At 35.1% G+C, this 13,143-nt stretch overlaps 1 protein-coding gene across 1 annotated transcript in view; it reads left to right on the top strand.

Annotated features, from left to right (window-relative positions):
- The window catches only part of DNAAF10 (dynein axonemal assembly factor 10), a 25,982-nt gene extending 12,839 nt beyond the window's left edge, over positions 1-13,143 (top strand). The window contains exons 5-8 of the mRNA XM_077134421.1: positions 5,963-6,078; positions 7,120-7,254; positions 9,358-9,455; positions 12,189-13,143. Coding sequence (XP_076990536.1) covers positions 5,963-6,078; positions 7,120-7,254; positions 9,358-9,455; positions 12,189-12,396 — 557 coding nt within the window. The 3' untranslated portion in view covers positions 12,397-13,143. The remainder of the gene's footprint in view (positions 1-5,962; positions 6,079-7,119; positions 7,255-9,357; positions 9,456-12,188) is intronic.

Here is a 13,143-nt window from a genome sequence, read left to right as displayed (position 1 = left end):
TGGAGACTTTTCTTACAATTCAGTGAAGCAGATATACATGGGTATTGAATGTCGGTTGCTGGGGCTTAAGTTTGAATTCTGACTCTGCTACTTATTGACTGTGTGACTTGGGGCAAGTTATGAAATATCTCTGTGCCTTGATTGTTTCATTTATAAAATGGACCTAATAATAGAACCCATTTGTTTTAGTTTCCTAGGCTGCTCAAACAAATGCCATGAGATGGGTCGGGTTAAACGATGGGAATTAATTCACTCACAGCTTCAGGCTGGGAAAAAGTCCAAATCAAGGTGTCATCAAAGTAATGCTTTCTTTCCCACCACTGTGGTGTTCTGGGACAGGCTGCCAGCAACTCTTGCCTCCTCTGTTATATGGCAGGGCACAAGGCAACATCTCCTGGTCTCTCCCTTCTCCTCTGAGTTCCATTGATGTCCAACCTCTTGCTTCCTGTGGCTTTCTCTCCTTCCTGACTGCTTCCTCAGTGGCTTTCTCTGAGTGAATTTTATTCTCTTATAAAGGGTTCCATAAATAGGATTAAGCCCCATTCAGATTGAAGTGGGTTGTACTTTAACTGAAGTAACCTCATCAAAATGTCCTACGTACGATGACTTTACACCCACAGGAATGAATTGAAGAACATGTTTTTCGGGCCTACATACAACTTTAAACCATCACACCACTTAATAGTGTTATTAATAGTATTCAGTGAATTAACGCATGTTAGGTGCTTAGAATATTTAGTACACAACAGCGTATGCTATTATTATTAATATTACTTCTGTTTAATTATATAATATTGACCTAGATTAAAGCCTAATGCCATTAACGTAGCAAAGGCCTTAAATAAAACTGGTAACCTAGCAAATCTTACATTGTACTCTAGATTGAATATGTTTATTTTGTAGAAAATAGTTTGGGGGTTATAAAATTACTTCATATAAATTAGAAAATTGTGTTCCTCTATTAATATTTTTTAAATGAATATTGATTTTGTTGGGCTAATTGGATCTCTTGCTGAGCACCAAAGTTGAACTTATTTTTTCTAGTAAAGTATATGAGCCATATTTAGTTTTGTTGTTGTTGTTATAACTTTTTTATTGTATAATATAACATATATACAAAGCAAAGAAATAAAAAAGCAATAGTTTTGAAAGCACTCTTCAACAAGTAGTTACAGGACAGATTCCAGAGTTTATCATGGGCTGCCATACAGTCCTCTGAGGTTTTTCATTCTAGCTTCTCCAGCATATAGGAGGCTAGGAGGCATAAATATATTTTTATGATCACAATCGACTTTTTTTTTTCTTTTTTGTGGCAAATAACATATATACAAAAAAGCAATAAATTTGAAAGCACCGCACCGTGATTAGTTGTAGAACATATTTCAGGGTTTGGCATGGGTTACAATTCCACCATTTTAGGTTTTTACTTCTAGCTGCTCTGAGATACTGGAGACTAAAAGAAATATCAATTCAGTGATTCAGTGATCATGTTCATTTATTAACTCCTGTCTTCCCTGTATGACTCTACCATCATCTTTGATCTTTCTATCCCTCACTTTAGGGGTGTTTAAGCTATGGCCATTCTAACTTTTACATGTTGGAAAGGTCTGTCAATAATATGAGGTAAGAAGATGCAACTCTCTGATGTTCCGGAAAGGCTGGGCCCTCTAGATTTCAGGACTTATCTGGTCCAGGGACCCATCTGGAGGTTGTAGGTTTCTGAAAAGTTACTCTAGTGCCTGGAACCCTTGCGGAATCTTATATATTACCCTACGTGTTCTTTAGGATCAGCTGGAATGGTCCTGGTTGGGGTTTGGCAGGTTATGATAGGTAGCAAGGTCTAACTGAAGCTTATATAAGAGCAATCTCCAGAGTAGCCTCACGACTCTATTTAAACTCTCCCTACCACTGATACCTTATTTGTTATACTTCTTTTCCCCCTTTTGGTCAGGATGGAATTGTTGATCCCATGGTGCCAGGGCCAGATTCATCCCTGGGAGCCATCTCCCACATCGTCAGGGAGACTTTCACCCCTGGATGTCATGTCCATGTAGGGGAGAGGGCAATAATTTCACTTTCTTCCCCCTTTTAATTAGTATAATGTTGTGTAGATAACAGGCACTGAAAGGTGGGATTTGAAGATATACATGAGCTGTTTACCTCATGTTCTTTTTAAATTGGACTTTTATTTAGTAAGAGGAAAGTTTTGATTTCCAATTGTAAAAAAATTATTGTATGGGATTTCTATATGTTTGTATATTGTAAGCAATAATATAAACTTAAGACATGTATGTGTTGGGAGAAATTTCATGATTAGTATTTAGAATAATATTTAAAATGGAGATAATAATTAGATAGCAATTATCTTTGCATCCATTAAAGGTTTTTCATCATTGATCTCAGGAACAATGTTGAGGAAGCACCGTGGAGCACACAAAGGTGAAACAGACTCATTCTGGCCTCAAAAAGCTTATGGTTTAGCAAAGAGGGCATGATCTCTACATTTATCATTGTACTACAATGTGGGAATAATAAAGGTCACAAGAGACACAGCTAAATGTGGAAGGAATCCAGATGGGGAGATGGCCAAGGAGGAGAGGAGCATTTGGGGATTTGAACCACTGAAATTGGGAGGAAATTTTAAGCATAAGGAGTAACTTGAAAAGTGTCTGGGTAGGTATGGAGAGGTGAATAGTTTTAGGAAAAGCCTTAAATATGGCCTGGGACCATGGACAGTGGTGTTTAGTTGGTCTGAAGGCAGTGGTAAATCTTTGAAGGTTTTTGCAAAGATGAAGTGTGATCAGAGTTTTAGAAAAATTACACTAGTAGTGTGTAGTGGAGAGACATAAGTGGCAGAAAGTATACAAGTTCCGTTTCTCTGTAATATTCCAGGTAAAGCATAGGTTTGAAGCGATGGGAATGGAGCAGAGGGGACAGATTTGAAAGATAATTTTCTGGCAAAATAAATAAAATCTGGCAGTTTTTTTTATATATGAAAAACAAGGGACAAGGTTGTGTTGTGTTTAAGATGACTAAGTTTTGAAGCTAATTATGGAGTGAATGATGTTAAGTGAAAAAGTCCCATAAACGTGGGGGTGGTTTGTCAGGAAAGATAGTGAGGTTAGTTTTGAACATCATGAATTAAGATGCTGGGACACCATCTAGGCAGAGCCCACTGACAGAAATGCAGGGCAGGAGTTTATGAAAAAGAGAGAGCCAGAGGCAGTAGAGAGTGAAAACATTGAGATAAGATGCTCAGACAGCCTAGCACAGTTACGAGAGACTGCCCTCTCACTCAGTACTTTTTCTTCAGCAAGAGGTACTAAGAAAAGTAAGCCCAAGATCCAAGCAGGATGAATTGACTTTAAAAAAAAAAAGAACATTTTTGTTTATTTATTTTTATTAATTTAAAAATTTTTTTTAAAATACCAAAAAAACACCAAACGCAATTGTTCGTAGCTTTTGATCATTCCGTAGAAACAGAACATTTTTAATTATGAAATATAATGTACATACAAAAAAGCAATAGTATAACAAGTAGTTATGAGCACATTTCAGAATTTGGTATGGGTTACTGTTCCACAATTTTAGATTTTTTTTTTTCCTTCTGGCTGCTCCAAGACACTGGAGACTAAAAGAAATATAGATATAATGATTCAGGAGTCCTACTCATTTGTTAAATCCTATCTTCTCTGTTATAACTCCTCCTCCTCTGACCCTTCTCCCGATCTTTAGGGGTATTTGGGCTCTTTTGGAAAGGAAAGGGGATGGAACTAGTTGATCTTCTTGTAGTGGCTGGCCCTCTGGATTTCAGGACTTATCTGGTCTAGGAACACATCTGGAGGTTGTGGGTTTCTGGAGAGTAATCATAGTGCATGAAACTTTTGTAGAACCTCAGATAAAGCTGAGCCCTAAGGTTAACAGGAATGGTTTTGGTTGGAGTTTGGCAAATTATAGTCATTAGCAATACCTAGATAAAGCTTGCTTGAAAGTAGCCTCCAAAATAGCCCCTTAACTCTGTTTGAACTCTGTTAACCACTGATACCTTATTTTCTTACATTTCTTTTCCCCCTTTTGGACAGAAAGGCATTGTCAGTCCCATGGTGCCAGGGCCAGGCTTATCCCTGAGAGTCATGTCCCACATTGCCAGGAAGACTTTCGTCCCCTGATGTCATGTCTCACGTAGGGGGGAGGGTAATGATTTTACTTGCAGAGTTGGGCTTAGAGAGAGAGAGAGAGGCCACATCTGAGCAACAGAAGAGGTTTTCTAGAAGTTACTCTTAGGCATAACTATAAGTAGGCTTAGGATCTCTGCTACAGATATAAGCTTCACAAAAGTAAGCTTTAAGATCAAAGGCTTGGCCTCTTGACTTGGAGTCCCTAATATTTGAGACAGAATCAGATGTTTCCCTGGTGGTAAAGCTTAATAATTCCATATTTTTTCTTCTGTCCCTCAAGGAACTTTTTAATGAACTGCCCAACATACTCTGGGATGTGTCTGGGTATTACCTTAAACTATATAGAATTACAAGCCCTCATTCCCATTCTGGTCTCCATGTGTTTGGGTTGTTTAAGTGAACTATCTATATAGGTTGAGTTATCTGCTACAGAAATTTTAGATTTTGGACAAAATAAACAAACTTCTCTTGCTTTGGTCCCATATAGCAGGTGAAGTTCTAAAATAGTGTCATCCTTATCCCTGTATTCTGATTCACCTTAGTCCCAACCTGATTGGTTTCATTCTTATCTCTAATTGAAGCTTGATCTTGTTTTTGGTTTCTTTAATAGTTGTTGTATATAGCAATGCTGACTTTCAGAGCTGCATAACTCCAACTCTGAATCTAAGATGTCATACAGGTAGTCAAAGTTCCAGGGAGATACTAGGTTATACTTATGTAGCATAGCATCTCAAAATCTAGAAATAACATTAGCAGCTCTGGACTAAATGTGACTGCTATAAGATGAATTGACTTTTAAACTAGAGATTATAAACTTATTTTAGGTGTTATCATGGCCATAGAACTAAAAACATGTGCTACAACTTGTATCAAGTTTCCCTTCAAAAACGGACTAGCGATGTTTTAAAGTCATTTATTTTTACATACAGACATAATTACTGCCAAAAAAAGCAATAGGCGCATAACTTTATTCCTTCTTTGTACTGTTTGAAATGTAGTTAGCCTTCACAGTTTTTGCAGATACAGTATAGAGAGAAAGCATTTGCTTTCTGTGTAGAATTCAGTAAACATTTTCACAGATCTCTTTAGTATCCCCTCTCAATGAATGTACTTCTTTTTTAAAAAAAACAGTTGTTCTAGTCTGCTAGCTGCCAGAATGCAACACACCAGAGATGGATTGGCTTTCAATGAAAGGGAATTTATTTCGTTAGTTTTTCAGAGGAAAGACAGCTAACTTTCAACTGAGGTTCTTTCTTATGTGGGAAGGCACAGGGTAATCTCTGCTGGCCTTCTCTCCAGGCCTCTGGGTTCCAACAACTTTCCCTGGGGTGATTTCTTTCTGCACTTCCAAAGCCCTGGGCTGAGCTGCAAGTGCTGAGATGAGGTATACTGAGCTGCTTAGACTGTGCCACGTTGCACCTTTCTCATTTATGCACCAGCCAATTAGATCAAACATCATTCATTGCAACAGGCACGCCTCCTAGCCAACTGCATATATAATCAGCAACAGATGAGGTTCAGGTACCATTGACTCATGTCCGCAGCAACAGAACTAGGTGCCTTCACCTGGCCAAATTGACAACTGAATCTAATTACCATAACAATACTAGATAGCAAATAAATAATCTTGACATCCTATTAGGATTGTAAAAGTGGTATTTTACCTATTATGTTTTCTTTATGGTATGTGGTGTGAGTTAACATGTTTATTTTCATTAAGATTTTTTTAGCAGCCTTCAAATTAACATTAAAAAAGATCTAAAATATTGTATCTTGATTTCCAGGCAATGCTTATAATCAAGAGGAACGTGTTGTTTGTGCTGGCTATGACAATGGGGATATTAAACTGTTTGATCTCAGAAGTATGTCATTGCGGTGGGAGACAAACATAAAAAATGGGGTAAGCTGAAATCTGTTCTACAAGTAAGTGTTGTGATGTGCTTTGAAATATATTGCTTTTCTGTATGTATGTTTTCACACAAAAGAAGAAAATAGAAAAAAGAAAAGTTAGAATGGTCAGAGCCCAAATACCCCTAAATATTGACAGAGGGTCAAAGGAGAAGGAGGAGTTATAACAGAGAAGATAGGATTTAACAAATGAGTATCAGTTCTGAATCATTATATTGATATTTCTTTTAGTCTCCAATGTCTTGGAGCAGCTAGAAGGGAAAACATAAAATTGTGGAACAGTAAGCCATACCAAACTAAAATCTGTTATAACTATTTGTTACAATGTACTTGAAGTTTATTGTTTTTTTGTATATATATTATATTTCATAATAAAAATGTTTAAGAAAAAATGGGATAAGGTACATTTTGATGCTTTTTATTTTCTTTGAGCATTTTCATCAACCTCTGAACTACTATAAAGAAGATTTCCTCTAATAACCCATCTCAATACATCCCCTCTGCAAATTGTGCTTCACCTTTTGGGTTCATGAACCCCTTGAGAATCTAATGAAAACCATGGATCCGCTCCTCAGAAAGTAAACACACACCCAGATATGGTGTGTGCAATGTCAGGTGTGTCACTGGCTCCTGAGGTCTAACTGTAGACCTCCGTGAGCCATGCAGTCTACTTTCAAAACCAGCAAGAGGCCTTTTTCCCTGTTAATATTAGAATGCCTCAAACTGTAAGAGCCTCAGATTTTTGATTCTTGAATTGTGCCCTTTTTTCCCTCCTATTTTGTAAAGTCAGCCTTAATATAACTGTATTAAATAATTTAAAAATTAGGTTATGTCTTTCTAAATGCACCTACTGGGAGTGGGAAACATAGATGGTTTTGTTGATCTTATTAACAAAGAAGAATTTTTTTTTATGGGTGAAAATACTTGATGTGTTGATTCAAAGGAAAAAAAATGACTGTTGGTCAGTGTTTTCACATGAACCTCCTGAATAATAATCATGAATCCATGAATAATAAATATTCTCTGTTTTCAGGTGTGTAGTGTGGAGTTTGACAGAAAAGATATAAGTATGAATAAGTTAGTAGCTACATCACTGGAAGGAAAATTCCATGTTTTTGACATGAGAACACAACATCCAACTAAAGGTTTTGCCTCTGTTTCAGAAAAGGTAAATATGAGGAAAATGTCTTTCTATGAAGAGGAATGATAACTTGGTTTAGTCTAATAGGATTAGTCATCAGGGTTCCTTCCAGGTCTTTATATGAGGGGAACTATTTTTGGTATAGTCTTGTGGGATCTTGACAGGTTTTTCTATGCAGAGAGTTACTTTCCAAAGTTTATAAATTGTAGGTTTCTTGATTATAATAAAGACCTCAGTTAGCTGGAAATCTTAATCTTATTTTGTTGTGTAAGAGCAATCACAAGAAAGCTAACTGATGTTAAGAGAACTTGATCAATGAAACCCAGCCTGGTGTTTTTAAATAAATATGTAATATTTGTATCAATACCAAATTATATACTTTCAAAATACATCCACACACACATATACACACATATACACACATAATGTTATTTTTATCGCATTTTAGTTAATGTTCCAGTTTGCTATAGTAAATGAAATAATTTACTTAAAGGGCTGATCATTATGATTGGTACATAGAAGATGCTCAGAAAGATTTTGCTCCTTTATTTATACTTTGCTGTGTTTCAAGAAAGTACTTGAGGTAGCTTAGTATGAAGTATATGGTATTATGGGATTAGAAAAATAAACAAGGAAAGCAAGGTGAAGAAAATACTAGTTAAAAAAATAAGATGATGTTGCAAGTAAGGGGATTACATAAAATTCATGCTGATACTCCTGTCATTTACAAGAGATTTTGACTCGGAGTTTTCTTTGGATCAAATAAAGACAGTAAGATCAGTAACAGATTCATAGTTTCCATTAAATTAAAATGTATATAAATTGCTCAAGAAATAAAAAGTCACTCTCATGGATTCAGTAGCATTTCCCAGACTTTCCTATTTTGTATTAATGCAGTAATTATTATTATTACTTGTAAATTAATATTGCTGCCTGACAAACTAAATTCTTAACAAGATAGTTATAGATTGTAAAACTGTTTTGCCTTTGTCGTTTCAGAATGTACTGAGATTCAACGACATACAGCACTTTACTAAATTCTTCCATATACAGCCAGCACTACATTTCTCATCTGTAAATATTAGTGTTGTCTCCAAAATTTTTGTTATAGTGAATCTAGTAATTGCTAAATCTATAAAATAATTACCCTTATATATTTAAAGAAAGTCATTTCCCCTTGTTTTTTGTTTATTTATCAGCTTTGTTTCCAGAAGAAAAAAAGAAGTTTAAGGTGCAAACAAATTTAATGCATTTTAGCAGTTTGAAACCTAATCACTTGGGGGCTTACACACTCTTAAATTAAAGTGTGTCTTTTGAGATATATTTTTGTCTGCTAATAGCTATTCTCTTAAAAGACTATTAAATGTCAAGACTAAGAACTCATTAACATATGAAGTGTGCGAGTGTGGCTTAGATCTAGTTAACCACAGTTTTGCTGCTCCCCTTTCCCCTCCCTCCTCCAGTTCTCCCACAGTGAATATTAGGCTGCTAGGATGGATTTACTGGCTCTTGTTGAGATGCTAGCAAGCTATTAATTTATTTGAGTTACTATTTTTATCTTTTAGTTTAACATGACTTATCTAGGCCTTGGCTGATTACGACAGTAAACATCTATGATTCCTCATGGTCCTTATTCTAAAGACTAACTAACTGGCTGGCAGTAAATTGAGGATGGGGTTTGGGGAGCTTTAAGTTAAAATTCAGTCTGTACTTTTTTTTTTCCCTCTTAGGAAAAAGTATGTTTTTGTTTTTTGATCCTTCTCTTTTCTCTGAGAATGAGCTAGACATATTTAAATATACAAGATCTATGTTCATAATTGATATGGTACTATAAACTTAAATGGATTTTTAATCTGATAACATCTTTCTTTTGGTAAAATCCAGTTGCGCTGTATTTCTTAAAGCAATTAAAGGAAAGTGATGCTTTTTCTAATTTGTCTTCTGTGAATCTCAGTAGCCGTTTTCAAGACATGTGCCAGAAAAGAACCTTCATTATTTTCTTAGAATTATTTCCTTAAAAATTGTTGAAATTCAAGTTGTAAAAATTTTTTATTTACAGACTTTCTCTTCTAGGGCAATTTTTATCATGTTAGCTTATAACCCAGTTGTACACCTCTGGTTCCTCTGTAGGCTCATAAGTCTACCGTGTGGCAGGTCCGACACCTGCCACAGAACAGAGAGCTCTTTCTGACTGCTGGAGGAGCTGGTGGCCTTCACCTCTGGAAATAGTAAGTTCCTACCAATGTATATTGTTTTAAATTTCATGATATTGTAAAACTGTTATTTTCTTGAAATTTTATTTTTCTTTACTAATGTATTTCCATTTTACTAAGTAAATAAATGTTAGTCTCCTTTTGTCACACTTTATGTATTTGTCAGTTTAGTTTTGTCTTTTTTATTTTTTTATTTTTTGCATGGGCAGACATTGGGAAATAAAGTTTTGTCTTCTTTATATTTGAGTAGCTTAGGCACTGTTCTTTTCATAGATTAGAAGTCATAGTTTTTACTAGTTTAAAAAAAATTTTTTTTTGGCCAAAGACTTTTTTCAAATAATATCTTCTAGTCATCTCTAGAAACAGGAAAAGGGTTGGAATTTGAATTTCTAGATCCTGATAATTCACTTACCCATATTCAGATAACACATTATAATAGACCCAAAACAGAACTGAGGCTCCTGATTGGTCTCCAGGAAAAGCCTTATTTTTGAGTTTGCTTTCTGCATTCTGTAGGCAAGGTGAGTTACACCAAGAGCTGTGCTATGCACACTGAACTTAGAGTCTCTAAGGCTCTAAACAGGCAGATACCTGGTCAGCTTCTCTTTTAAAAGCCAGAAGCCAAAACTTTCCAGTTCACAGTTTTTCTGAATGCCATAGCTAAGCAATATAAACTTGGAGGGGAAAAAAATAAAATCTTTCTCTAAAACATCACTTGGGAAAAAAAGAAAAAATACAAGCCCAAAATGGAAAGATATTTCAAAAATAAAATTTGATTAATAATGTAAGAAGAAAAATACCTTCTTTACTATATCTGAGACTATGGCATTTATAAAATACTTCTCTGTTAGTGCCTTTTAAAGCTATAAGGGGTTCTGAAAAATAGGGCTACAATTAGAAGTACTTGGTTAAGTATTATAGATATAGTTGACAAAAAAAAAGAGAATGAATATTTTAGATCAAAACTATATGGTTTCTGTGAATAAAAAGTAGAGGAAGAGTCTTTGGGGTTCTGGGAGAATGCCAAGTAGAACGATGATTTGGTAATTTCCCTTTTCCCAGCACATTTACTCGTTGTTCATCCCTGGTTCTTCAACCTGGTTTCTCTACTCCACCTTAGGCTTTGGCAGTCCCCTTGGTTAAGCCATGCAGAGGGTCATCACATTTTTTTGATGATCACACTTTTTAAGGCTGCTTTTTTTTTGTAATCCACGTATGGTGTGTATTCCATGTGATGTGCATATACATTTGCAGCTACAATTTTTGGCTAACTAGTCCCTCTGTATTCTAACCCATGCCCATGATAATGATGCAGTAATGAATTTAGTTATATCAGTAAAGTTGACCTGTGTGCAATTGGAAATTTGAATTTTATCTCAATGTGAACTTAATCTATACCATAATAGAGCTCTAGTCTAACCTTCAAATTGGTTTGGAGCTTTGCTTTCAAGTAGTATACCAGCAAAAAACAATCAGTTTAAATAAAATGATATATAGCTGTATCTCCATTTGCCAGTATCCCAGGTAGTGATGTCATTAAATTCTATATGTTTATTGAGCAATTAACCGAGAGTTCTTAGAACTATTTTTTTAATGAATTAATCTCAACATGCTGATTTTTCTTTTTTAGTGTTTGAATCACAAACACACACATATTCTTAAAACTTTAATGGATAATGTGGAGGGTTTAACAAATATTCATATTATCTTTTAAATAGTAAATAACTGCAACCTTTGCCAAGAGGCATATGAATAAAGTTCTGTACTTCAACTGCTTATTTGTTTGAATGTTTTATTCGTTTTAATTGAAATATTTTGATCTGTGAGAAAAAAAGAAATAGATTACTACCTATAGTTTCTTTTATTTCTACTCTGCTTCTGAGTTGCTTTGTAACTCTTAGACTCCTTGGCCTTTATTAGCCTTTATGAAATAAGGATAGTGTAATAGTCGATACCTAATAGGCTTTAAAAAGACTTATGAGGAGAGGTATGTTTCTATTTACTAGTAACACATCTCCATGTATAGGGTGTTTAGGAAAGGAGTCCTTTTTTCTTTTTCTTCTCTTGAATCTCGTCTAAGTAGTATCTATGAGTTGTTAACCTTCAGCCCTTCTAACTTTATAAATTTGATATTTTCAGTGGAAAGAAAATCAGATGCTCAAAGAATTGCTTTTTTCTTTTCTAAAGCAATGATGATTAGATCTGAAATCTCCTCTAAGGGCCTTCCCGTTGAAATGATACCCAAAAGGCCCTTAGGCTTGGATCTGTATAATGGAGTTGTGTGGTTAGAATCTGGTATCAGTTCTCCATTCTGGAAGTGTTTAGATGAAGTTCTGCAAACATTATGTACAGCTTTTGCCTTTTACTTGCTTTTTGCCCATGGCATCTAGTGACCTGAAACAAGAAAAATTATGATGAAAGATTATCAAGAGCACAAGTAAATTTATTAAAGAATACTAGATCAACCCATATTAAAAGAGAAAATATTGACACAGCCTGAACAGAAATGAAGTTAAAAAAACTTGTACTAGATCTGATATTTCTTTATGACCTGTTTTGGGGATGAGTTGAGGTTGAACCAATGTCTCTTTATTTGTATACAACTCAACATTAGAAATATTCTTTAAGTATTTGTCAATTCCACTTATTACCTGAGAAATAAAAAAAGTAAGCATTGAGGTGTACATATGAAAATAAAATGGTGATGTTAAGATTTAGCTCCTCTTTCCACTTTGATCTCGTTTTCAGCGAATATCCTATTCAGCGGTCAAAAAAAGATTCTGAGGGAATGGAGATGGGAGTTGCAGGTTCTGTCAGCCTACTGCAAAATGTTACACTGTCTACCCAGCCCATTTCAAGTTTGGACTGGAGTCCTGATAAAAGGGGTCTCTGCATCTGTAGTTCATTTGACCAAATGGTGAGAGTACTGATTGTTACGAAACTCCACAAAATTTGATCTGAAGACTTTGGACTTGAGATCATCCTGAGGAAAACTCATAGAATTTAAGATATGTCCTTGGATCCTCTGATTCTCACTGAACAAAGTTGGACTTGACTATTTAAAAAAAAAAGACCCCAGATGCAAGCCCACGTGCCAGCTTCTCTCTGAGTGTGAAATGCTGAGGGATGTGTTTGTTATGTGTCCTGACTCTACACTCACCTGCTGCTGTGCGTTGGGGCATCATTATCTCCAGAGCCAGCTCTTTCTTCTCTCTCATTTCTAATAAAGAGACAATAATTGCCTGTATTTAAATATTTTAAGTTTGTTTTACATCCCCCAAATTCCATATTTTTATCCTTACACTTGTGTCGCATTTTAGTGTTTGCAAAGTTGTGGTAGGGATCATTTGATTTGGTTTAAAAGAGTTTGCCTTGATAAAACTACTATGAATTCATAAATATATTTTGAGAGAGTTCTGTGTCAGTTACTGTATAGAATATTATTTTATATAATAGAAAAATGGCACTTGATTGCCATCGGACTTGATCTGGATAACTGTTTTCAGTGGTATAACTCATAAAATGAAATACTATAATTACAAAGACTTCTTTTCCCCCCAAAGTACAAGAAGTTGAATTGAGACTTTTGTTTGTTGACTGCGGTGATATTGTTGAGGTGTTCAAGATTGTGAGGGTTTTCTTATTTTTTTGTTAAGCCTTTGTTTTATATATTTTATGAATAAACTTCTGATTTTGAAATCTA

This window comes from Tamandua tetradactyla, chromosome 17 (assembly GCF_023851605.1).
Source record: "Tamandua tetradactyla isolate mTamTet1 chromosome 17, mTamTet1.pri, whole genome shotgun sequence".
In the NCBI taxonomy this organism is placed as follows: Eukaryota; Metazoa; Chordata; class Mammalia; order Pilosa; family Myrmecophagidae; genus Tamandua; species Tamandua tetradactyla.
This window is presented reverse-complemented; position numbering and strand designations above follow the sequence as displayed.